This window comes from Theropithecus gelada, chromosome 9 (genome assembly GCF_003255815.1).
Source record: "Theropithecus gelada isolate Dixy chromosome 9, Tgel_1.0, whole genome shotgun sequence".
Lineage (NCBI taxonomy): Eukaryota > Metazoa > Chordata > Mammalia > Primates > Cercopithecidae > Theropithecus > Theropithecus gelada.
In genome coordinates, this window is record NC_037677.1 from 31,116,894 (window position 1) to 31,143,181 (window position 26,288).

Here is a 26,288-nt window from a genome sequence, read left to right on the forward strand (position 1 = left end):
AGCCGGAAGCGACTTTCCGCCGAGAAACGGGCGCGTGTTTGGAAATTGATGGAAAGGATAAAGCGAGCGAGCTGCTGTCAGCCTGGCTTACTGATCTGCTTCCGTTTCACCACAGATTCAGTTATTAAACATTTTTTTCTTTTTTTGGTTCTTTGCAACGTGAGCGGCATTGGCTCAGTGATTTCCGTGAGCATCTCCACGAGAAAACATTGCCTCGATGAGGTGCGGTGGAAGCCAGGCAGCCCCTTCTAATCGGCTAGGCTTGAGAAAGCGTGTACCTCTGCCTTTCCGAAATTAACTCAGCGTGATCGGCAAGATTTTCCGGAGCATCTGGTGTCAAGACACTCGTCACTATTAATTCGGAAAGAAAACACCGTTTTCCAGCATTTCTCTTGGTGGAGAACTAAACAACAGGAAAAATGTCTATTTTCCCTAAGATATCTTTGAGACCCGAGGTTGAAAACTATCTTAAGGAAGGCTTTGTGAATAAGGAGGTAGGTCAGGTAAAGATGTTAGATGATGTTTTGCAAAAACTCAAATATTCACACACTCTAGAGAAATAGAAAAAAGTGTAAAGGGAAATCTTGACAGCCATCGTTTCTTACTACTTGTCTCTCAAGTGTAAAAATACCAATATGTTTCTACAGGCATTAAAGCTTACTGAGATTCAAAGTGAATAAGGTATATGTTTTAACATTTAGGAGTGGAAAAGAAGGGAAAAAACGCATGTGCCTGTCAAGCATGACACAAAGGGTTACAAGGATGAACAAGAAAAAGTCCTTGTCTTCAAGAACTCAAGTCGAATTTTAAAAGAGCGCTCGCTCTGGCACTCAGGTGAAAAGGATTCTGTAATTTTTTGAGTGCCTCTTAAATGCCAACAGTTGTGCTAGGTTATTTGCATCTTTACTCTTCACAATCTTTTTTTTTTTTTTCGTAGAGGTTTGTTCCTATTTTAATAGATAAGAAAACTGTTAAAGGAATTGTGTAACTGACCCAAGTTGACACGGCTATCAAGTAACTATTGAAATCTGGAGGGAAAGGGTTCAGGTGTAATGAATAAAGGTACAGCTTTTGAATCTCAGGCACTTGATTTGCCTTCTAGTGCCTTGTAAATTACTTTACGTGGCTTAACCTCGATTTTTCTCTTCTGTGAAAAATTGAGAATGGTTAAAAATATCTTACCAGGTTGTTTTAGGATCTTAAACGTAAGTAAATACAAGTAGCATTGTTTTGGCATGTAAGTCCTCAAAAAATGTTAATGTTGTTTGCTAAAGTCCCCAGTAAATGTTGCTTGTCTTTGATTGCAAAGCCTGCTGTCTATTCCACTTTACCATGCTGCCTCTGAGCAACTTTGTTTTTTCCAAATCTTTAATTTTTTAGTCAAATTAAAAGTATTTTACCAGGTTGTTTTAGGATATTAAACGTAAATGAAAACAACTAGCATTGTTTTGGCATGTAAGTCTTCAAAAAATGTTAATTTTGTTTGCTATTGGCAGTGCCTGCCACAGAAGTCCTCAGTAAATGTTGATTGTCTCCGATTGCAAAGCCTGTCCTCTCTTCCACTTTACCACGTTGCCGCCAAGCAAATTTTTTTTGAAATCCTTAGTTTTTTTTAGTCAGGTTAACACCACTTAAATGTTGCTCATTTTTGAATATGTTATTGAAGCCATGCCTTTTAGATTTGATTTATATGTTTCATTTCCAAAGATTATGTTGAGAGACTAGACTGTATGGAAAGATAAAATATATTCTGTTGATTTCAAGGGACTTAAAATATAAGGCACATATTAAGAGAAGTAGGGGCATTCTACAATTTTTTTCAGCTGATTTTAAAATGGAGAACATTGTTTTATAAAGAATATCCAAACATCTTTCTTTTGACACTCCTTCTGCCTCAGAGCCTCATCAATGGTATGGTTTTACAAAATGGAAAGCTATGCCTTTGTGAAAAGTATTGAAGGGAAAGAATATTAAGTTTTATGCCTTTTTTTTTTTTTTTTTTTTTTGAAACAGGGTCTCGCTCTGTTGCCCAGGCTGGAGTGCAGTGACGTGATTACAGCTCACTGCTGCTTTGACCTCTGGGACTCAAGTGATCCTGTCACCTCAGCCTCCCGAGTAGCTGGGACCTCAGACAGGGGCCACCACTCTGGCTAATAATATTTGTATTGTTTGTAGAGATGGGGTTTCACCATGTTGCCCAGGCTGAAAGTTCAGCTTTGATAAGACTAAACCTTGAGAAAGTATGAATACTTTTAAGGCTAGTGGATGAGTAGGCTAACAAGTGGTTTGTGAAGATTCTGTAAAGCAGGTTTTAGTCAAATAGGGAAAAAAAATATGTTATTTGAAAAGGTTCGGTTAATTACAAGGGAATATTGTTGTTTAAGTCTTTATACCGTCATATCTGACAGGTGTCTTTGCTACTCATCTTTTTTGGACAGTATATATTTGTTACATTTAATAATACCGTATTAAAAAGCTGATGTCCTAGGGGAATCTTTGTATGACAGTGACTATATCAATGTTACTTACTCTTTAAATATTGGGGTTTTAAAAGGATACCACCCAGTTTGCTGTTGGAGATGATGTTAGCTAATTAGCAACATCTAGCTAACTTGGATATAATGTTAGCTCTACAGAGATACTGTAATGGTAATGCATTATAAATAGACTGAATTTTTGAATGTATGTGAGTAAATGTAGCAGATATTAATATTTGGAAAATGTGCATAATGCTTTGAAGTTTAGGCAATGTTTTTCTAAGCCCTTTATTTCAGGCATTTTCTTAGATGTTTATTACCACGTTTAAGCCCAAGAACCCTGTGAAGTATTACTATTTCCTTAGTGCTATTAACATATAAACAATACAGCAAAATAGAATGGAGCTGAACAATTGCTAAGTGATGTTTCATTAGATGGAATTAATATATAAGCATGTTCTGCTGACTGTTTTTAATTCTCAGGAAATTTAAACATTAACTTCTTCTTTTTAGATTGTGACGGCTTTAGGTAAACAAGAAGCAGAAAGGAAGTTTGAAACTTTGTTAAAGCACCTGTCACATCCTCCATCATTCACAACTGTCAGAGTGAATACACATTTAGCCTCAGTACAACATGTGAAAAATCTGTTATTTGATGAACTTCAGAAGGTTTGTGGAAATTTTCTGTCATTTGTACATAATTACATTTTTGCAGTCTGCCATGTTCTCCATTAAAATCTTATGAATGATATAATACACTTCCAATTTTATAGACAAGGAGATTGAGGATCATGAATGGTAAATTCTTCAAAATTAGCCTAGGTGGTAATGCTAGAACTTGAACCTAGTACTTCTGATTCTAAATTTATTCATTTTTGGTGACTAAATAGCTCTTAAATCCCTTTGGGCTGCATTAAACTGGGCCTCAGTAGCTTCATCATTGAAATACATGTGAAGAAGTCCAGTCTAACCTTAAAAACCTGTGGCTTTGTGATAAGTAGCATATAATGACCAGGAAGACAGATTGTATAGCTGAGATAAGCCCAGAGATAAAGAGGTACATAATAAGTACCTGTGAGATTATATTGTTAATTGACATAAAAAATAGGTGTTGGGCCAGGTGTGGTAGCTCACGCCTGTAATCCTAGCACTTTGGGAGGCTGAAGTGGGTGGATCACATGAGGCCAGGACTTTGGGACCAGCTTGGCCAGCATGGCGAAACCCTGTCTCTACTAAAAATACAAAAAAATTAAGTCGGGCATGATGGCACATGCCTATGATCCCAGCTACTCAGGAGGCTGAGGCATGAGAATCCCTTGAACCCAGGAGGTGGAGGTTGCAGTGAGCCAAAATTACGTGACTGCACTCCACCCTGGGTGATAGAATGAGACTCTTATCTCAAAAAAAAAAAAAAAAAAAAAAAGATGCTGAGCGCCTTATGTTTCATAAAACCAGGAAATTACAACAAGATAATTAATCTGAATCCATTTTCAATGTAAAACAGCATGAGACTTTTTTTCATCCAAACAATAAAATAGTTTTGGCAAAATATTCCTCTTACAGATGAAAACAGTGTTATAAAATGGCATTTATGACCTCTAAGCAGAAAAGTATTTGAGTTATTTTGTTTGTATTTTTTTGAGTTACCTTGTGTGTACTTTTTTGCTTTTGAAAGCTTTGCCTTATGTGTTTCTTACACTGTACACTGAAATTTACCTCGGAAGAAATGTAGGATGTGGAAAAATAGATGTTGAGAGGTACCACATAAATTGCATATTGTAGTTATTCAGTGACTTGTAACATGTAACTGGTGGGCGTCAGCAGACTCATTTCTGCCTTATTTGTATCTGAACTAAAAGCAAGAGGCAACCATCATTAAAGGGTTTCCATTTGTAAATCACAAGCTGCGTTTAGTTATTTGGGAAACTTCAGAAAATTATCACTGAGTCACTTATCCCCTTTTAAAAAATCTCTCTCTTACATTTATGGACTCTTTGTCATACTCTCCTTAAGAACAATTCTATAAGTACCAAGTTGTAAATAGACGACCATGTCATGAGAAGAACCAGCTATGGCATCTCAGTGTATGACACCAAACCTTAGTATAATAATTAAATAAGACTTTAAAAAAAGTAATCTGATTTTTATTGATAGTGATAATCTTATTGAGAGTAATCACAGGCATAAAACATAAGTAGTTGCCCTAAGCAACTAAAATCATTACTTTTCCATAGTCATGCGTATGTTTTCAGCTAACAAAAAGGAAACTGTTCTGAGGCCCGCTGGAAGTATCCATAACTCAGATCCAGATTTTTTTTTTTTTTTCCTGAGAAGCAGTCTCACTCTGTTGCCCAGGCTGTAGTGTGGTGGCGCGATCTTGGCTCACTGCAACCTCTCCTTCCTGTGTTCAAGCGATTCTCCTGCCTCAGCCTTCCAAGTAGCTGGGACTACAGATGCCCACCACATTTTTGTATTTTTAGTAGAGGTGAGGTTTCACCAAATTGGCCAGACTGGTCTCGAACTCCTGACCCGTGATCTGCCCACCTCGGCCTCCCAAAGTGCTGGGATTACAGGTGTGAGCCACTGCACCCGGCCTTATTATTTTTTTTCGTAACAAATGATTTCCAGAACCTGGATATTTTAGTATTCTAGTCTGGATATACAAGATCCCATGGGCTAGGATCAGTCACTCTGGGCTTTGGGCCCCTTTCCTGGAAGGTTAACATTGTACAGGGAAACATGGGTCAAAGTCACTAGACAGGAAACTAATGGTAAAGCAGTACCCAATTCTAGCAAGAAAGAGTACTTGGAGGAGGCTTTAGGCTGTAAATTTTCTTTCTCCTTTCATGTTGAAAAGTTCACGTGTCCTAAAGTAATGTTTGTTGATTTCTGTGGTATAAATACTCACCAGGTTCCTTGGTAGTTACACGCATGACCATGGAATTGGAAAGAGATGCATGCAGTGACTCTCCTGAGCTGGTGTGAGCTGGCTCCCACACCTGTACCTGCTTTCAGTGTGACAGTCTTCCGGTTCCCTTATGATAGAGAATACTGAAAATCCTGAACCTCTACCATAAACATTTCTTTTCCTCACCAAAACTGACGTGGATGCCAGTGTTAATTGTGTATATTAGGTAGTATTTATTAATAGTAATCTCAGTCTTTAACATCCTATTCAGAAATTTTTCTTAAAGGAATACTACATGTAATTCTATATTAAATAAAAGTTTTTAAAATAAATCACTTAAGGTAACCATGGTTTGTGTTTATAATGCCAAATAGTAAGCAAAATTGAGTCTTATAAAGAAGTCAGGATACTTCAGAATTAAAATAGAGAAAACACTGTTGTTTTGAGGTCTTTTGGATTTTTACAGTATCTCGTGGAATAAAGTGAAAGTGCCCCAGAGCTACTAGGGCTTCATGCTGTGGTAGATGATGATACTGAAAAGTTCCATAAGTTGAAATGTATCAGATGTATGAATTGCTTTATAATCATGTTTATTTTTAACAGCAGTTTAACGGATTAAGTGTTCCTATTCTTCAACATCCAGACCTTCAGGATGTCTTACTTATTCCTGTTATTGGACCCAGGTTTGTAAGAACTTCATTTCCAAATTATATTCTTCTCAATAAAAGTTTGTCACAGGGAGCTTTTTAACTGTTTGGTGATAAGACTAAGTTTCCCCATTGTTAGCAACTTTCTATAGATAACAGGAATTCAAAAATTTAGAAATGCAGACTTTAGACTCTGTCATGGAAAATAATACAAAAGAAGACTAGGAATGGGCCCAACGACCTTGAGAATAATGTATTTTAGGTCCATTCAGTGCAGTGATGTTTTTTCCCCCCTCTTTCTGCGAAGTTTTATTTCATTTGTATACTTGTATTTTCATATGAATTTTCAGTGCTAAATTAAAACTTTTTTTTTGAGCTGCAGCAAAAATATAGAGTAACCTATTTTCTACTTTCATAGTTGATATGCTTGTAAAATTTTATTTTTTGAGACAGTGTCTTGCTCTGTTACCCAGGCTGGAGTGCAGGGGCACAATGATTGCAGGCTTGAACTTGTGGGCTCAGGCAATTATACCACCTCAGCTTCTGAGTAACTGGGACTACAGGTGTGCACCACTGCACCTGGCTAATTTATTTTTTATTTTGTAGAAACAGTCTCACTATGTGGCTGGTATTGAACTCCTAGCCTTAAACGATGCTCCCACCTCAGCCTGCCAAAGTATTAGGATTACCAATGTGAGCCATTTCGCCCAGCCTGTAAAATTTTATTCATAATTCAACAATTATGTGTAATGCCATTTATGTTCTGCTCTTTTATGTATTTGGAAAGCATATGTTTGAAAATTGGAAAATAGGTTTTCGGGCTGGATCCAGTGGCTTACTTACGCCTGTTATCCCAGCACTTTGGGAGGCTGAGGTAGGCGGATCCCTTGACCCCAGGGGTTGGAGACCAGTCTGGGCAACATGGCAAAACTCCATCTCTACTTTAAGAAATTACAAAAATTAACTACAGGTGGTGTGCATCTGTAGTCATAGGTATTCAGGAGGCTGAGGTGGAAGGATTGTTTGAGCCTGGGAGGTGGAGGCTACAGTGACTCATGATTGTGCCACTGCAATCCAGCCTGGGAGACAGAGCGGGACCTTGTCTCAAAAAAAAAAAAAAAAAAGGAAAAATAAGTTTTCATAGTATAATGATTATAATGGAATTTTATTCCTATGGAGCGTTTTAAAGTTCCTAATTATGGTCTAAAATCTTTTTACACTCCTAAGAGTTATGATAAATAATAGAAATGCTTTTGTTAAAACTTTGAGTGGGCAACAATACAGCAGTGGTTTCATAAACTATGATTTGTCCATGCAATGGGATAGTATATGGCCTTTAATATGGGAGAATTATACATACCAATCAGAGAAGATGTTTATGATCATTTGTTAAATATCAAAAACAAATTGCCATGCTTGGGATAATTACTTTTTTTGCAATTAAAATAAGTACACAACTATGCCTTTATGTATATTTATATAAATGTGAAAAAAACCGTCTGGCACCTGTAACAAACCCAGCTTTTTTGTTTTGTTTTGTTTTGTTTTTTTAAATTTATTTATTATTATTATACTGTAAGTTGTAGGGTACATGTACATAACGTGCAGGTTTGTTACATATGTATACTTGTGCCTTGTTGGTGTGCTGCACCCATCAACTCGTCATTTACATCAGGTATAACTCCCAATGCAATCCCTCCCCCCTCCCCCCTCCCCATGATAGGCCCCGGTGTGTGATGTTCCCCTTCCTGAGTCCAAGTGATCTCATTGTTCAGTTCCCACCTATGAGTGAGAACATGCGGTGTTTGGTTTTCTGTTCTTGTGATAGTTTGCTAAGAATGATGGATTCCAGCTGCATCCATGTCCCTACAAAGGACACAAACTCATCCTTTTTTATGGCTGCATAGTATTCCATGGTGTATATGTGCCACATTTTCTTAATCCAATCTGTCACTGATGGACATTTGGGTTGATTCCAAGTCTTTGCTATTGTGAATAGTGCTGCAATAAACATACGTGTGCATGTGTCTTTATAGCAGCATAATTTATAATCCTTTGGGTATATACCCAGTAATGCAAACCCAGCTTTTAATAGTGGTTGACTCTGAGGAAGTTAGATTGGGAGAGAGGGGAGAAATAAAAGGAAATTTTTATGTGTCATATTTTCGTTTTATTTTTTACTGTAAGAATGTATTTTTGCAATTAAAGTTGATTTGTATAGGCTTCTCATTCTATTTAGTTTAATTTTTAAAGTTTTTCATCTTCTATTCAGTTTTTTAAAGGTGAAATTTACATACAGTGAAACGAAGAGATCTTAAATGTATAGTTTGTTGAGTTTTGACAACTATATACAGCTGTGCAGCCAAGACACACCCCAGTCAAGACAGAGCATTTCCATTATCCCAGAAACATCTCTTGTACTCGGCTACCCTACCAGGAAACTGCTCTTCTTATTTCTGTCATCTCTTAGTTTTGGACCAGTTAGTTGCTAGTATAATAGACCATAATCACAGATCTTTGGAGGTTACTACACTCCTTATGAGGATGCAAAATTGTACTTACTTAGGTTCAAACTTTGGACATTTCTTACTCTGTTAAACACCTTTATTCTTTAGTTTTGTTTAGTTTCTTAAAGATAAGAGTTCAATTAGGTTTTACTTTATAGAAGCAAGTAAAATTAGAGTTGTACATAAATATAAAAGTAATCATCTGTTACATCTCCTGTCCCACCTCCCAATTTTGTTTCTCTGAGCATCAAATTTGATATTTTCTAGACCGTCTCTATGCTTATATCTGCATACATGAATGCACATGTACAGTCATTTGTACTCACTTTTAGAAAATAGAGATTATAATGTTCTGCAATTTGCTTTTGTGTTTACTTAAAAATATACAATGGATATTGTTCTACGATTATGTAACAGTATTTCATTCTTTTTAATGGCTGCATAAACAGTATAGTTTATCATTTAGCTCAGTTTTAATTTTTCTATCCTCCATTGATAGGCATTTAGTTTTTTCCTGTTTTTCATTATTACCTGGTAATAATAATAATAAGTGTTGGAGTATTTGTGGACTTGCATAAGCATGTCTGCATAACAAAGTGGATATGACACAGAATAACCAGTTCAAAGGTCTGTGCTTATTTTAGTTGGAGACATATTACCAGATTACTTTCTACAAAGTTTTACCAGTTAATGTTTCAGCAGTATATGAGAGATTTAGATGCTTGCATTCTTGCCAATACGGGCTATTTTAGGTCTCTAAAATATTTGGATGATTTAACTTTAATTATTTTCAATACTTACTGTTATGTGACCTTAATCATCCTTTCATTCTGTTATTTGTAGTGATCTAGGCTACTCATCAGAACATGAGTGAATGTATAAATACAAATGGTGAGCTATTGCAGGAAAGCTTGAAAAAATTATTTAGGATTGTAAATTCACATACGTACCTTTCATTCCTAAAATGAATAAGTCAATTCCTTTTTGTTTGTTTTTTTAACTCCTGATTTTTATTAAGTATCTTTTTATTATTTATTATTTATTTATTTATTTTTTTGAGTCGGAGTTTCACTATTGTTGCCCAGGCTGGAGTGCAATGGCATGATCTCAATTCACCACAACCTCTGCCTCTGGGGTTCAAGCGATTCTCCTGCCTCAGCCTCCTTAGTAGCTGGGATTACAGGCATGTGCCACCATGCCAAGCTAATTTTATATATTTAGTAGAGATGGGGTTTCTCCATGTTGGTCAGGCTGGTCTTGAACTCCTGACCTCAGGTGATCTGCCTGCCTCCGCCTCCCAACGTGCTGGGATTACAGGCTTCAGCCATCATGCCCGGTAAATATCTTTTTAAAAATTTTTTTTGTTTTTAGTTTTTTGAGACGGAGTCTCAGTCTGTCGCCCAGGCTGGAGTGCAGTGATGTGACCTTGGTTCACTGAAACCTCAGCCTCCCAGGTTCAAGCAATTCTCCTGCTTCAGCCTCCTGAGTAGCTGTGGCTACAGGCGCGTGCCACCACACCTGGCTTAATTTTTGTATTTTTAGTAGAGACTGTGTTTCACCATATTGGCCAGGCTGGTTTCGAACTTCTGACTTCACGATCTGCCTGCCCCACCCTCCCAAAGTGCTGGGGTTACAGGCATGAGCCACCGTGCCCGGCCTATTAAGTCTCTTGAACTTTCCATTATGACAAATGAGGAGGTTCCTGGAGTTAAATTTTCCCAAAAGTTCCTACCAGCTAATTTGTATTTACTGTTGTTTCTCTGTTTTTTGTTTTTTTGTTTTTTGTTTTTTTTGAGACGAGGTCTCGCCGTGTTGTCCAGGCTGGTCTGGAACTCCTGAGCTCAAGTGATCCACCCTCCTCAGCCTCCCAAAGCGCTAGGATTACAAGTGCCACCCACCATGCCTGGCCAGTTTTGTTTGTTTGTTTGTTTTAACATTGTCAAGCTTTATAACATTGTTATTTCCCAAGTATCATTCACATGAATGCAGTGCTTGCTTTCAGTCCTTATGTCACAGTTTATTTCTCATTTCTTGTCTTTATTAATGTCTTTGTTGGTGAGTACAGTCACTTAGCAGATCTCCCGCACCCCCTGCCCTTTCCCAAAGTGTGCCTCTTATGTACTGCATTACTTTCTTGGTTGAGAATGTCTGCCTGTTGCCTTTACGTTTATACAACAAATTGGCTGAGTCTGGTTGTTCCAGGCCACCTAGTATTTCCCTTAGCACTTTGTAGACATTGTTTTTATAACCTGTGGTATCAAATGTTACTGTGAAGAAATCTAAGACCCACCAAAAACTTTTCCTCTTTCTAACAGTACCTTGTCTTCTGCTTGGAGATCTGTGGAATTCTTACTTACTGAACTTTAGATATTTGGCCAGTGTAATGCTTGGTTTTGATTATTTCCTCTTAGTTCTTTCTTCTTTGTTTTTTCGTTTTGACACGGAGGCTCACTCTGTCGCCCAGGCTGGGGTGCAGTGGCACGATCTTGGCTCACAGCAACCTCTGCCTCCCGGGTACGAGTGATTCTCCTGCCTCATGCTCCTGAGTAGTTGAGATTACAGGTGCCTGCCACCACACCCAGCTAATTTTTTGTATTTTTAGTAGAGACGGGGTTTCCCCATGTTGGGCAGGCTGGTCTGGAACTCATGACCCTCAGGTGATCCACCCACCTCAGCCTACCAAAGTGCCGGGATTACAGGCATGAGCCACCTCACTGGGCCAACTTTGGCCATTTCTTACTCTTAAACATTTCTTAAACACCTCTGCTTTATTCTTTAGTTTTATTTAGTTTTCCTAAAGATAGTTCAGTTAGGTTTTTCTTTATAGAAGCAAGTGAAAACTAGAGTTGTACATAAAAAAGTAATCATCCATTACATCTCCTGTCCCACCTCCCAGTTTTGTTTCTCTGAGCATCAAATTTGATTTTTTCTGTATTGTCTCTGTGCTTACGTCTGCATACATGAATGCACATGTACCGTCATTTGTACTCATTTTTAGAAAACAGAAAAGATTATAATGTTCTGCAATTTGCTTTTGTGTTCACTTAAAAATATATAACGGATATCATCTCATGATTATATAACACTTTCGTTCTTTTTAATGGCTACATAAACAGTATATGTTATCTTTTAGCTCAATTTTCTATCCTCCTTTAATAGACATTTAGTTTTTTCCTGTTTTTCATAATTACCAGAAGTGTTGGAGTGAATATTTGTGGACTTGCGTAAGCATGTCTGCAGAACAAATATATCATGTTATGAACACAGAATAACCGGATATGACACAGATGTAACACAGATATGACACAGAATAGCCAGTTCAAAGGTCTGTGCTTATTTTAGTTGGAGACATATTACCAGATAACCCTCTACAAAGTTTTACCAGTTTATGTTTCAGCAGTATATGAGAGATTTTGATGCTTTCATTCATGCCAATACTGGCCATTTTAGGTTTCTAAGATATATGGATGATTTAACTTTAAATTATTTTCAATACTTACTTTTTGTGACTTTAATCATCCTTTCACTCTGTTCTTTGTAGTGATCTAGGCTACTCATCAGAGCATGAGTGAATGTATAAAATACAAATGGTGAGCTATTGCAGGGAAGCTTGAAAAAAATCATTTAGGATTATAAATTCACATACCTACCTTTCACTCCTAAAAAGAGGCTGAGCGTGGTGGCTCACACCTGTAATCCCAGCACTTTGGGAGGCCAAGGTGGGTGGATCTCCTGAGGTCAGGAGTTCGAAACCAGCCTGAGAAACATGGTGAAACCCTGTCTCTACTAAAAATGCAAAAATTAGCTTGGTGTGGTGGCGCATGCCTATAATCCCAGCTACTTGGGAGGCTGAGGAGGGAGACTCGCTTAAACCCAGGAGGCGGAGGTTGTAGTGAGCCGAGATCGCGCATTGCAGTTGAGCCTTGATGACAAGACTGAAACTACATCTCAAAAAAAAGTCAATTCCTTTTTTTTTTTTTAACTCCTGATTTTTATTAAGTACATATTTTTAAAATTATTTTTATTTTTTTGAGATGGACTCTCGGTGTGTCGCCCAGGCTGGAGTGCAGTGATATGACCTTGGTTCATTGCAACTTCTGCCTCCCAGGTTCAAGCACTTCTTCTGCCTCAGCCTCCCGAGTAGCTGGGACTACAGGCATGTGCTACCACACCCTACTAATTTTTTATTTTTAGTAGACACGGGGTTTCACCATATTAGTGAGGCTGGTCTCAAACTCCTGACATTGTGATCTGCCTGCCTCTACCTCCCAAAGTGCTGGGATTACAGGCATGAGCCACTGTGCCTGGCCCATTAAGTCTCTTTTGACTTTCCATTTTGAGAAATGAGGAGGTTTCTGGAGTTAAATTTTCCCAAAAATTCCTACCAGCTGGTTGGTATTTACTGTTTTTTGTTTTGTTTTGTTTTGTTTTTGAGATGGAGTCTCTGTGTTGCCCAGGCTGGTCTCGAACTGAGCTCAAGTGTTCCACCCTCCTCGGCCTCCCAAAGTGCTGGAATTACAAGCACAAGCCACCATGCCCAGCCAGTTTTGTTTTTGTTTTTGTTTTTGTTTTAACATTGTCAGGAGTTATAACATTGTTATTTCCCAAGTATCATTTACATGGATGCGGTGCTTGCTTTCAGTCCTTATGGCACAGTTTATTTCTCATTTCTTTATCTTTATTAATGTCTTTGTTGGTGAGTACAGTCACTTAGCAGATCTCGCGGCACCCCCTGCCCTTTCCGGAAGTGTGCCTCTTATGTACTGTGTTACTTTCTTGCTTAAGAATGTCTGCCTGTTGCCTTTATGTTTATACAAGTTGGCTGAGTCTGGTTGTTCCAGGCCACCTAGTGTTTGTGTCCCTTAGCACTTTGTAGACATTGTTTTTATAACCTGTAGTATCAAATGTTATTGTGAAGAAATCTAAGGCCCACCAAAAACTTTTCCTCCTTGTAAAAGTACCTTGTCTTGTGCCTGGAGATCTGTGGAATTCTTACTTATTGAACTTTAGACATTTGGCCAGTGTAATGCTTGATTTTGATTATTTCCTCTTAGTTCTTCTTCTTTTTTTTTTTTTTTTAAACAAAACAAAACAAAACAGGGTCTCACTGTGTCGCCCAGGCTGGAGTGCAGTGGCGTGATCTCGGCTGACTGCAACCTCTGCAACCTGAGTTCAAGTGATTCTCCTGCCTCAGCCTCCTGAGTAGCTGGGATTACAGGTGCCCACAACCATACCCAGCTGATTTTTGTGTTTTTAGTAGAGACGGAGTTTTACCATGCTGGCCAGGCTGGTCTTTGAACTCCTGAACTCAGGTGATCCACCCCCCTGGGCCTCCCAAAGTCCTGGGATTACAGGTGTGAGCCACCACGCTCAGCCTATTTCCTCTCAGCTTTTGATGAGCCACAGTGTAGCTTTTCAGTTATAGGTCTTCCATTATTTCTTTGAATATTTTTCTCTTACATTTTCTGTATTCTCTGTTATGAAGACAGCAGGACTTTGTGTGCTGCGTTTCTAGCACAGATATTCCCTGCATCAGGGATTCCCAAGACAGCCCTCAGGTTCAGTGATTGGCTAGGACTCACAGGACCTAGCGTACAGACACACTAATGGCTAAGGTTTATTACATGAAAGCATGCAAAAGCAAAACCAGCAAGGGAAAAGAAGCATGGGGCGAAGTTTGGAAGAAACCAGACAGAAGCTCTCTCAGTGAAGTCCCATAGGACGTGCTTAATTCCTCCAGCACCTAATTGTGACATGTGAAATAGTCGCCTAACAGAAAAGCTCATCAGAGACTTGGTGCCCAAGGGTTTTATTGGGCTGGTCCCATAGGCACCCTCTGCCTAGCATGTACCAAATCCCAGACTCCCAAAAGGAAAGCAGGTGCTCCAAATAAACATGCGTTTGTACCTTTCTTGTACAGAGTTTAGGAATTGTGAGCCACTCTCATTGATCATTAGGGAAGGTTTTATGTCACCGCTGGGAACTGTTTCTCATTCCACTTTCTAGCTGCTTAGCTAGCCAAGACCCAACCTGTCAAGCAAGCCTTTCTAAGAACCGCAGTCTCAAGCCTTGTTACTGTAACTTTTTTTTTTTCTGTTAACACATTCTTGAACTCCATTCACTGATCTTTTTCTTCTGCATTCATTCTTTTTGTTTGTTTGTTTTTGTTTTTGAGACGGAGTGTCGCTCTGTCTCCCAGGCTGGAGTGCAGTGGCGCAAGCTCACTGCAAGCTCCGCCTCCCAGGTTCACGCCATTCTCCTGCCTCAGCCTCCCTAGTAGCTGTATGGGTGCCTGCCACCAAGACCAGCTAAACTTTTTTGTATTTTTTTAGTAGAGACGGGGTTTCACCACGTTGGCCAGGCTGGTCTTTGAACTCCTGAACTCAGGTTATCCACCCTCCTCGGCCTCCCAAAGTGCTGGGATTATAGGCGTGAGCCACCGCGCCCAGCCCGTTCCTTCTTAAGCCTGTGTTGTTGGTCAAGGGCTCTGTTTCAAAGTGGCTGTCTTGTCAATAGTATAGGAGATAAGTTTTATCTTGTCTATGCTTTGCTTTTCTTATCTCTAAAATGGGGATTCAAAATCCTATCTAGTCATAGGGATGTATTACCTCTCTCTGCTTCTAAATCTTTATTCAGAGGTTTTATTGTCCTTTATTTTCTCAGCTGCTAGTTTACTTTGCCTTTGTTCTTTTATCCCTTTTTTAAGGTTTTTCCTTTCATTGCTCTGAAAATACAGAGGTACTTGAAATATTTTTCCTTTTGTTTGGTTTACATTTTTAAAATCTACCTTCTGCCTACTAAGGCTTTTTGTGTATGTGTGTGCCACCAATGAATGCAGAATGAATTCTTTCTGCTTCTCATGCATTGAATGGAAACAGTTACAACCTCGTTTGCAGTTTGCTCAGTGATGATCCAGAATGGGGGAAACAGCATGCCTATGGGACTAATCAGATATGTTTTCTTTTCTTTTTTTTTTTTTTTTTTTTTGAGACAGAGTCTCGCTCTGTGGCCCAGGCTGGAGTGCAATGGCCAGATCTCAGCTCACTGCAAGCTCCGCCTCCCGGGTTCACGCCATTCTCCTGCCTCAGCCTCCCGAGTAGCTGGGACTACAGGCGCCCGTCACCTCGCCCGGCTAGTTTTTTGTATTTTTTAGTAGAGACGGGGTTTCACCGTGTCAGCCAGGATGGTCTCGATCTCCTGACCTCGTGATCCGCCTGTCTCGGCCTCCCAAAGTGCTGGGATTACAGGCTTGAGCCACCGCGCCAGGCCAGATATGTTTTCTCAGAAGTACTGCAGATTTTCTCTGCTGGCTCATCTCTAGTGCTGGTGAGCAGAGCGGAGGCTGTCTGTGAAGGCTTCAGCTGGTACCTTTTTTTCTGGGGGGCGGGGAAGGCTTTCTTTTTTGTTTAATCTCTGCTTAGTTAACTTAAGTCAGGAGCAACAAAGTTGGTTGCTATTTCTTTTCTCTTTCTTGGGTTGCTTTTAGGCAGTTGATCCGGGTTTGCTAGAAAAAATAACAGATTGTCTGGTTATGCCATTTTTGACAATCCATTTCTTCTTTCAGACTTGTCTCCTCTGAACAGGACACTGACAGGACATTCCTAGATTCTGATTTTTTTCCACCAAGCGTATAGTCCTGCTCCTAAGAAATAAATATTTGATTAGGCCTCCAGGAGCCTCTCCTTTTCAGACTCCACACCCTGCTGAGAAACTTGGTTTGGCTCAAATTTCACTATCAGCCAATTATTTCTCATCATTGGGATTGTAGCTGTTTCTTAGTTTTATTGCAAATGGAATTTTCTCCTCAAGTTTTTATTCTTTTTCCCCTCTTTTCATTTTCATGGGATTTAGAAAAAGGAGTTTTCTTCCTCTGATTTTTTAGTAGAACCTCAATATCACAGTTATTTAAAATATAAATGCATCAGTTAAAGTTTATATACAGTAAACAGTTTTTAAAGTAATGCATCACTGAATTACTGGTTTCTTCAGTTTGCTTAAAATGAGATTTAAAATAAAGTTTTGGTTTCTTCAGTTTACTTAAAATGATATTTCATGTGCTGGTGAAATATATTTTAATTTCTGGAGGAAGATTTTTGTCTGGTAAATTAATTACTTTAGGAGATAACTAAATGCCAGACTTCTCTTGATACAGAAGCCTTTAAAACATCTCAACCAGCGTTTTCTAAAGTTTACATTTGGATCAGTAGAAGTTTTTAGGCCAAAAATCAATTTGTAATTTTAAGGAATTTCTGTATTCTCTCAATTAATGCTCCTTCCTTTTTGATAAAAGTCTCAAAATAGAATGCCAGAAAATTAATTTTCCTTTTTTCCGTCACAATTGAATACGTAACTCAGCAGCATAAATCTCTTGAAATCCAAATGAGACTGGATTCGTCTTATCTTTCAACCTTCTTGATTTCCATCTTTTTTCTCCCCACCCAGGAGGGAGTCTTGCTTTTGTTGCCCAGGCTAGAGTGCAATGGCATGATCCCCCCTCACTGCAACCTCCACCTCCGTGTTCAAGCGATTATCCTGCCTTAGCCTCCTGAGTAGCTGGAATTACAGGTGCCTGCCACCACGCTGAGCTAATTTTTGTATTTTTAGTAGAGACAGGGTTTGACCATGTTGGCCAGGCTGGTCTTGAACTCCTGACCTCAGGTAATCTGCCTGCCTCGGCCTCCTGAAGTGCTGGGATTACAGGTGTGATCCACTGTGCCCCGCTGATTTCCATCTTTTGTAGTTGCCATGTCACTCATGTCAGTACTGTCTTAGATTGTTTCTCACGGTTCTGGAGGCTGGAAATCCAAGACAGGTGCCAGTATGCTTGGGTTCTGGTGAGGGCCCTCTTCTGGGATGCAGATAGCTGACTTCTCATTGTATTCTCACATGCCAGAAAGAAAGTGGGTAGCTGTTTCATCTCTTATAAAGGCACTGATCCCATTTATGAGCGTTCTACCCTCATAACTAATTACCCCCCAAACACATCTCCAAATACCATCACATTGAATTTGGGTTTCAGCATGTGAATTTTGGGGACACAAACATTCCATCTATAACAAGCACTTTAAGATATATATATATATATATATATATGGTTATTGCAATAGAATATTGAAAAAATACTGTTGCACAGAAACTACTGATTAAGTAAAGGTGGCAGTCCTGCTGCACTGCAAGGAAGTATTTGGCATATGCAGCAATATCATGTGTTGTTTCAGTTTCATCCATCACCTTCCATTTGGTGTAGGGTTGTTAGTATGTGTAGGGTTGTGAATGTGTGCAGTTAAAATACCACATTAATAAAAATATATGCTTTTATATTCCTTAACAGGACATTCCCATAATCTGTTTTTAATTCCTTAGCAACTTCGTTTTTTAGCTATTCTAATACTTTTCTCTTAATCTAGGTGTATTTATAGTTGTTTTCTCCAACCTGTATTACTAAACTATTGGAACATCATCTTTCTTTAATGTTGTTGATGCACTCTATTTGGAAACATTTCAATAAAAATCAAGCTTTTAGCATGTTTTATGGCCCTGCACTAACTTTTGCATTTTCTCTTTTATTTTTCCTCGTGAAAACTCCCTTTCAGCAAAGCTGACTTAAATATTGATACTTGCATGTGACATACTATGTTTTTATATTGTCAGTCCTGGTGTCGGTGGATCCCCAAGACCACTCCTTGGTTCTGTGATTCTCTAAGAGGACTTAGGGAATTCAGCACATAATTGCACTTACAGCTATGATTTGTTGCAGTGAAAGAATATGAAGCACAATCAGCAAAGAGAAAACCAAACACAAGCTTCCAGAGTCCTCTTCCAGTGGAGCCACACAGGACTCCCACAGGAAATCCCCCAGTGATGAGTTGTGACCACATAGACTCACTGCCAAGATTCCTATTCAGGGCTCATCATGTAGATTCCCACTGCCTGGTACATACCCAAATTCCAGATTTTCAGAAGGAAAGCTGGTATTTACCATAAATCATGGTTTGTTCAGTAATTCAGGCACAGTGAGCCACTCTTACCAATTAATAAGGAACCCTCCTGAAATCTCAGTTCCCAGAGGTCAGTCAAGGGCCAGCCTTATAAGCAGGCTTTTCAAAGATAACAGATCAGGCCTACTCTGTTAACTCTTTTTCTCCACAGTTCTCTGTTCCGGAATTCATCTTTTCCCCTCCATGTTATTTTCATAAAATCTAACACCACAGATTTCACTTTCACAAAACATGTTTTTGAATTTGTGCTATATGTGAGATGTGTTGGTGTTACAAAGATGAATAAGACATAGTTCTGTAGTCTTAAGTCGGGAGACTTTGGTACAAGTCAAAGTGTTATGAAAGCCACAGTGGAAGTGTAAATTAAATGCCATTGGAGCATAGAATAGGAAGGACTGAGTACAAAGAAATTGTTAAATATTTTCTGCAAGCAGGTATTATTTCATCTGAGCCTTGAAGGTGAGGAGAAATTAGGCTGAAGGGCTGTTAAGGTGGGCAAGGTTGTGCTAGGCAGAGAGAAGGCATGAGGAAAGACATGAATGCATGAAAATATGGTGGCTCCTGATAAAAGTGATCAGGTTTGGCTGTTCGTTTTCAGAGTTGGGGGATGGGTGAAAGATGAAACTGAAGAAGTTGAGAGAGGCAGGTATGAAGTATGCATAATTTTTTTTTACTAAGGAATTTTTTTTTTCATAGACTTTAGAAGCTACAGAATTTTTATTTTCAGGCGCAGTGGCTCATGCCTGTAATCCCAGCACTTTGGGAGGCTGAGGTGGGCGGATAACGAGGTCAGGAGGTCGAGACCATCCTGGCTAACATGATGAAACCCATCTCTACTAAAAACACAAAAAATTAGCCAGGCGTGGTGGCGGGTGCCTGTAATCCCTGCTACCCAGGAGGCTGAGGCAGGAGAATGGTGTGAACCCGGGAGGCGGAGTTTGCAGTGAGCTGAGATGACGCCACTGCACTCCAGCCTGGGCGACAGCGCAAAACTGTCTCAAAAAAAAAAAAAAAAAAAAAAAAGAATTTTTATTAGTAATGACTAGATGTGTATTTTAGAAATATAATAGTGGTCGTAGTCTTCCAAACTGCTTAGAGATCATGACCCATTAGTAACTTGTGAAATCAATTTAATGTTTTCAATGAATATTTTAAAAAATAAATGGGATGTTTTATAATATATTGCATTTTACATAGTAAAAATATTTAATGAAAAGTGAGTGATACCACACACATACAGACATGTATGTGTAGCTTCTTATATCAAGTTCTCAAATGATGTAAGAACTTGAAATAAGTTCTTTTATCAGGCGTGTTTCTTATATCAACTTACAGTCAAAAGTTTCAGAAACTTTTTCGAAAGATGAATTGCAAACCTGGAGAAAAGTTGGGAAGGTATTTCAGAGTCTTTTAGCTTCAGTCATATGTATGGTGAATTAGATAACATGAAAATATTTTCGCTACATACACCTAGGAGTGCTAAGTGAAAAAGAACATAGTAGGCCACAAAATGATGTAGTTGAGTGATTAAAAATGTAGTTGATATATTAGAGGTTAGAAATGCAGAATAATTGAAAAGAGAACAGCAAGCATGTGAGCTAATATAGGGGGGTTGGAGGTATGGGAAAGGAGGTGGTCTGTCTTCTAAATTTAGGCTCTTTGGTTTTAAACAACAGAGTGTTAATAGTAAGGATGAGAAATACCCAGTAGTCAGTACAAGGCAGTAATGAAAAGTAAGTCTTTCTTGCCTTAGGATATAGGTTGGAGAAAAACGTGTTACTGAGAATACACAGCCGTAAGTTCCCTCCCTCATAAAGGTCTGGAATGCAAATTGCTGCAACCTAAATTGTCTTGGAACTTGCAAACTGGGAAATTAACTATTTGGTCCCAAGCCAATTCCTGGGTGCTTGGCAAAAACGAAGTGACATCACTCTGGAGCAGCACTCATTCAATCTAAGCCAAACACTTCGCATTGTTAAAAGCTACACTAGGAATCAAACCACGGTGAGAATCAGCATATATAATAAGCTGCAGGATTAGATTTCCCTCAGAGCTTTTAACAAATAGACCTCTCTGGCAGGGACTATAAAAATAGTTTTCTTCCAAGATCACATGAGATCGAGCATTTTCAGAGTGGTATGGCTGTAGACAAAACAGTTTTCTTAAAATGATTAAAAATGAAAGAAAAAAAAGGAAAATACCCTAAGGATAAAAAGGTAGAATTGAAAACAAATTTCTGGAGATAAAAATATCATCATTAAAATTAAAAACTCATACAATGAATTAAACAGTAGATTAGACCCAACTGATTAGAGAATTTTTTTTTTTTTTTTTTTTTTTTTTTTTTTTTTTTTTTTTTTTTTTTGAGACGGAGTCTCGCTGTGTCGCCCAGGCTGGAGTGCAGTGGCCGGATCTCAGCTCACTGCAAGCTCCGCCTCCCGGGTTTTTACGCCATTCTCCTGCCTCAGCCTCCCGAGTAGCCGGGACTACAGGCGCCCGCCACCTCGCCCGGCTAGTTTTTCGTATTTTTTAGTAGAGACGGGGTTTCACCGTGTTAGCCAGGATGGTCTCGAACTCCTGACCTCGTGATCCGCCCGTCTCGGCCTCCCAAAGTGCTGGGATTACAGGCTTGAGCCACCGCGCCCGGCGATTAGAGAATTTTTGAATTAGGAGATGACCCTTAGGAAATTATCTAGAATGCAGCAGAGAGAAATTAAAAATATGAAAGTGAAATTGAGTAATGAAAAGAGCACTTTATATTTCCTTTTTTTTTTTTGAGATGGAGTTTTGTTCCTGTTGCCCAGGCTGGAGTGCAGTGGCACCATCTCGGCTCACTGCAACCTGTGCCTCCTGAGTTCAAGTGATTCTCCTGCCTCAGCCTCCCAAGTAGCTGGGATTACAGGCAGGCACCACCATGCCTGGCTAATTTTGTATTTTTAGTAGAGATGGTTTCTCCATGTTGGTCAGGCTGGTCTAGAACTCCCAACCTCAGGTGATCCACCAGCCTCTGCCTCCAAAAGTGCTGGGATTACAGGCATGAGCCACTACACTACACCTGACCAGCACTTTATATTTTTAATGAGTCCCAGGTATGGAGAATAGGAATAATGGGGGAAAGACAATAATCACAAATGTAATGACTTTGAATTTCTATCGTTGATGATAAATTTAATAAGTATGAGCTTGAAGCCAAAAGTAAAAGTAGGTTCATATCTACATACTTCAGAGTGAAACTGCAGAACACCAAAGACACAGAGAAAATCTGAAACCAATAGTAAAAGGCAGGAAGCTATTTCAGTAATCACAAAGAGATATGTGTCTAACATCAGGAGATAGGCCCACAAGACCTGTCAGAACTAGAAGATAGCATGATTCCTAAATCAATCAATGTCAAGGCTTAGGAGGGCTTTAAGATGATTCTGAGTGTCTTAGTTTATTTTGTGCTGCTGTAACAATACCTGAGACTGGATAATTTATAAAGAACAGACATTTATTTTTTATAGTGTTGGAGGATGGGAGGTCCAAGATCGAGGCAGTTGCATCTGGTGAGGGCTTTCTTGCTGCATCCGTACATGGTAGAGGGCACAAGGGCAAGAGAGAGCAAACTCACTGTTGCAAGCCCTTTTTATTATAGCATTAATTCATTCATGAGGGCAGAGTCCTCATGACCTAAACTGTTCCCAGTAGGCCTCACATTCCAACACTGTTGCACTAGGGATTAAGTTTCCAGCACATGAATACTGGGGGACACATCCAGACCGTAACACTGAGGCATCTAGTTTGGTTATCTGGGCAGATAATGATGCCTCATTCAAGATTGGAAACAGGATGAAAAGATTTGGAATCCTGCCAAGGAGTGGAAGAATGGATGAGGGAAAACTAACATTGTTTAGGACTTGCTGAGTTTGAAGTAACTGTGAGACATCTCTATATAGCTGTCCATAGGTAATTAGAAATATCAACTAAGAGTCTAGGCCGGGCATGGTAGCTTATGCTTATAATCCCAGCACTTTGGGAGGCTGAGGCTGGTGGATAACCTGAGGTCAAAAGTTCGAGACCAGCCTGGCCAACATGGTGAAACCCCATCTCTACTAAAAATACAAGTTAGCCAGGTGTGGTGGCGGGCACCTGTAATCCCAGTTACTCAGGAGGTTGAGGCATGAGAATTGCTTGAACCCAGATGGCAGAAGTTACAGCAAGCCAGTATTGTGCCACTGCACTCCAGCCTGGGTGACAAAGCAAGACTTGGCTTCAAAAAAAAAAAAAAAAAAAAAATCTAGAAAGACTAAACATTAGAATTTGTGGATTGTTTTGTGAGTGATTACTGAAATCATGAGATTGCCAAGGGATAGAATGCAAGGTGAGCAGAGATGGTCGCATGTTTTGGAAGCTGGCGGGGAGGGCCTCTAAGAAGTAGGCAGAGAATGAGCAATGAGAATGTTTGGGAGGGACCAGGAAGGAGTAGGTATAAAGCTGAAAAATGAGTAAGATTTGATGATTTGGCGATCATGGAATAGAAGATGGGATGCACTTAATTCCCCTAGCAATGAGTTGTGACAGCCATCCAAGGAAGCTTATTAGAGACTCAGTGTTAAGGGTTTTTATTTAGGGCTGATCACATTCGGTCCCTGATCTTTGGAACCCTGAGTGTTAGAAGTAATACAGATTTTAGTGGTCTAAAAAATGAATAGAATGTGAGAAATTGGAAAAGACTCAAAAAGGTGGGGCAGCAAAGGAAGGAAAAAATGCTTATCTTTTTTTCCTGTCTTGTTGAAATTATTCATAATTTACCGTGCAACAATTTACCACTTTAGAAATGTTTTTGTAATTCCTTGTATATTTTTCTATTTTAGTCTTTGAAGACAGAGAAAGTCTATTTTTCTTCTAATGCTATGAGAAACAGTAATGCTTGTTAAATGATTAAGCAATTTCTGGTGCCACTGTATTGCCTTCCACCAGATGGACCTCTTGATTTTTCCTTCCTCTCAAGTGCCCATCTCTGTGTTGCTGTTTTTTTCCTGTTTCCTCATTATGTATGCCTCTTTTTTCAGCTTTTTCTTATGTATTCAGGACAATTAAGACTAAAGAGGCTATTCGCGTTCAGACAGAACATGGGAAAAATTGGTAGGCATTGGAGGTATGTTTACTATTAAACTTCTTGTGTCTTACGTTTCTAGGAAGAATATTAAAAAACAGCAGTGCGAAGCCATTGTTGGAGCCCAGTGTGGCAATGCAGTTTTAAGAGGAGCCCATGTCTATGCCCCAGGAATTGTGTCAGCATCAAAGTGTAAGTATCATGTTTAGATTTGTCTTTAAGGTTCTCTAAAATTTATGTGCATTTTCAAATGGAAAATTTATTGATTTGTCACTAAGATGTATTCCAAATTTACTTTGGTCGGATATTTTTCCAGCTTTGCATTTAGGGTTTTATCCGATGAGGACTAAGTAGTCATCATATAAGGTTTTCTGACAGTTTTTTTTTTCCTTCCAAATAAGGATATATTTGATGACGGTTGTTTTAGTGGATCATTACTGATGAATAGAGAGTACGTCAGTGAACTTCTGTTTTGTTTTCTTGACTGCATTGCCTTGAAACCTCAGAAAGCTGTCGTATCATTAGTGAGAGAACATCCAGAACCTGGAATCTGAACATTGGGATGAAACTTAGTATTCTTAATGTATTCACACAGTTGGCGACATACCTGTATTGCATACGCTTAGTAAGTTAGTCACTGTGGTTCAGTGGTACCTTATTGGACTTGAAATCAAGAAACATTTGCTTTGATCTGTAGAAAAGTTATTCAGTATCTGGGCCTCAGTTATGGTGTCCTTGAAATGAATGATTTGATCTGTATCAGAATTGGGCCAACTACTGCCTGCTGGCCAAATCTGGCCTATGTCTGTTTGTGTGTGGCCCATAAGCTAAGAATGGTTTTTTCATTTTTAAAATGCTGTGAAAAGATACATATATAAAGAAGAATATGCCGCAGAGACCTTATGTGGCTACAAAGCCTAAAATACTTATTTGCCCTTTATAGGAAAAGTGTATTGACATCTGATCTACATTATTTTAACAGTTTTCTTAGCTCTAGCTAATAGGCTGTTCACTACTGTTGTCAGGTAATAGGCCAAATAAATTTATGATAGATTAGCTTTAAAAATGTTTTTTGGAAGTGGAATATAATTTCCCATCATAAATACCACAGGGAGTTGTTATAGAAAATATTGAAATGCCTACAAAAACTGGATTTAATCAGCCATGTAAAGCAACTCTGTACACTGTATACTGTAAAAGGTATACTAAGTGTATACACACACATATATGTGTGCATGCGTATGTGTATATATATATGAATGGCTTTATATGTTTATCATTAAAGTCTCTGCCTTAATTGTGCTGTCACAGCAAAATAGCAAAGAAATACAAACAGGGTTATGAGAATATTTCTTTGAAGGATTTTAGGGTACATATTTGACGAATCCTTTTGAAGGAAACTTAGAACTTCGAGGTTTGAGCTGAGATGTCAAGATTTATAAGAACTCTTTTAAGACTTGGGGGAAATAATTTGGATCAGCTACAGATTTCCAGTTGAGGGCAGGATGTTTTGAAGCTGTTCTATTTCTTTGTTTTCACTGAAAAAGATTCTTCAGTGAGTTTTATTGTTAGGGAATATTTTAAAGTAAACGTCAGATTTTCTATTAAAGATTATATTGAGATAATGAGCCAGTTTGAACTGCTTCATGCCCACTATTGATGCCTCTAGAGATCGCCAGTGTAGCTCAAAGAATGTTCACGATTCTTCTGCCAAAGTATAATTCAATGTAATCTGATTTTCTTCCTTCTCTAGTTATGAAAGCTGGAGATGTTATTTCTGTATACTCTGATATTAAAGGAAAATGTAAGAAAGGAGCCAGAGAATTTGATGGAACAAAAGTATTTCTTGGAAATGGGATTTCTGAACTAAGTCGCAAGGAAATCTTCAATGGATTACCTGAACTGAAGTATGTCATCAGGTGTTTTGGGGAAATCAGCATACTTTTTGTGGGTCAATGAAAATTACAAATAATGTAAAATGTATCTAGTTGCGTTATATGAAGTTTTTTTTTGCTATAAATCCAACTGGAAAAAAATTGTTTTACCCATATATCCATGATTTTTGTTCAAAAAGGGTAACTGATCAAATTAAAGAGCCTCATTAGGCAACCAGTTACATTTTAATTGTCAAATGATTTTACTTGTCCTTCTGAATTTTATTTTTTTTAAAAAATATTTTCATCTTTAAAAAACAATGCTCATTTTGATGGAGAATGAATTCGATGATCGATCTAGATCATTTTTTTTTTTTTTGAGACGGAGTCTTGCTCTGTCATCTAGGCTGGAGTGCAATGGCATGATCTCAGCACACTGCAAGCTCTGCCTCCCAGGTTCACACCATTCTTCTGCCTCAGCCTCCCGAGTAGCTGGGACTACAGGTGCCTGCCACCATGCCCAGCTAATTTTTTGTATTTGTACTAGAGACGGGGTTTCACCGTGTTAGCCAGGATGGTCTCGATCTCCTGACCTCGTGATCTGCTCGCCTCGACCTCCCAAAGTGCTGAGATTACAGGCGTGAGGCACTGCGCTCATCCTATCCAGATCATTTTTAACACTCTTATTTGTCAAGAAAAAGTTTGATTTTAATATAAATTAAACATATTTTTAATTAAAAATAAATTTTACCAGAAACCTAGCACTCACATGAATATTTGTG

The 26,288-nt window shown here is 38.8% G+C and overlaps 1 protein-coding gene across 4 annotated transcripts in view; it reads left to right on the forward strand.

Moving 5' to 3' along the window:
* Positions 1-26,288, forward strand: part of NSUN6 (NOP2/Sun RNA methyltransferase family member 6) — a 78,843-nt gene continuing 52,555 nt past the window's right edge. The window contains exons 1-5 of one of the 4 annotated variants that reach the window (XM_025397257.1): positions 1-494; positions 2,991-3,146; positions 5,989-6,068; positions 23,715-23,824; positions 25,386-25,539. In XM_025397257.1, coding sequence (XP_025253042.1) covers positions 420-494; positions 2,991-3,146; positions 5,989-6,068; positions 23,715-23,824; positions 25,386-25,539 — 575 coding nt within the window. In that variant the 5' untranslated portion in view covers positions 1-419. The remainder of the gene's footprint in view (positions 495-2,990; positions 3,147-5,988; positions 6,069-23,714; positions 23,825-25,385; positions 25,540-26,288) is intronic. The other 3 variants (XM_025397258.1, XM_025397259.1, XM_025397260.1) reach the window with 3 other exon arrangements.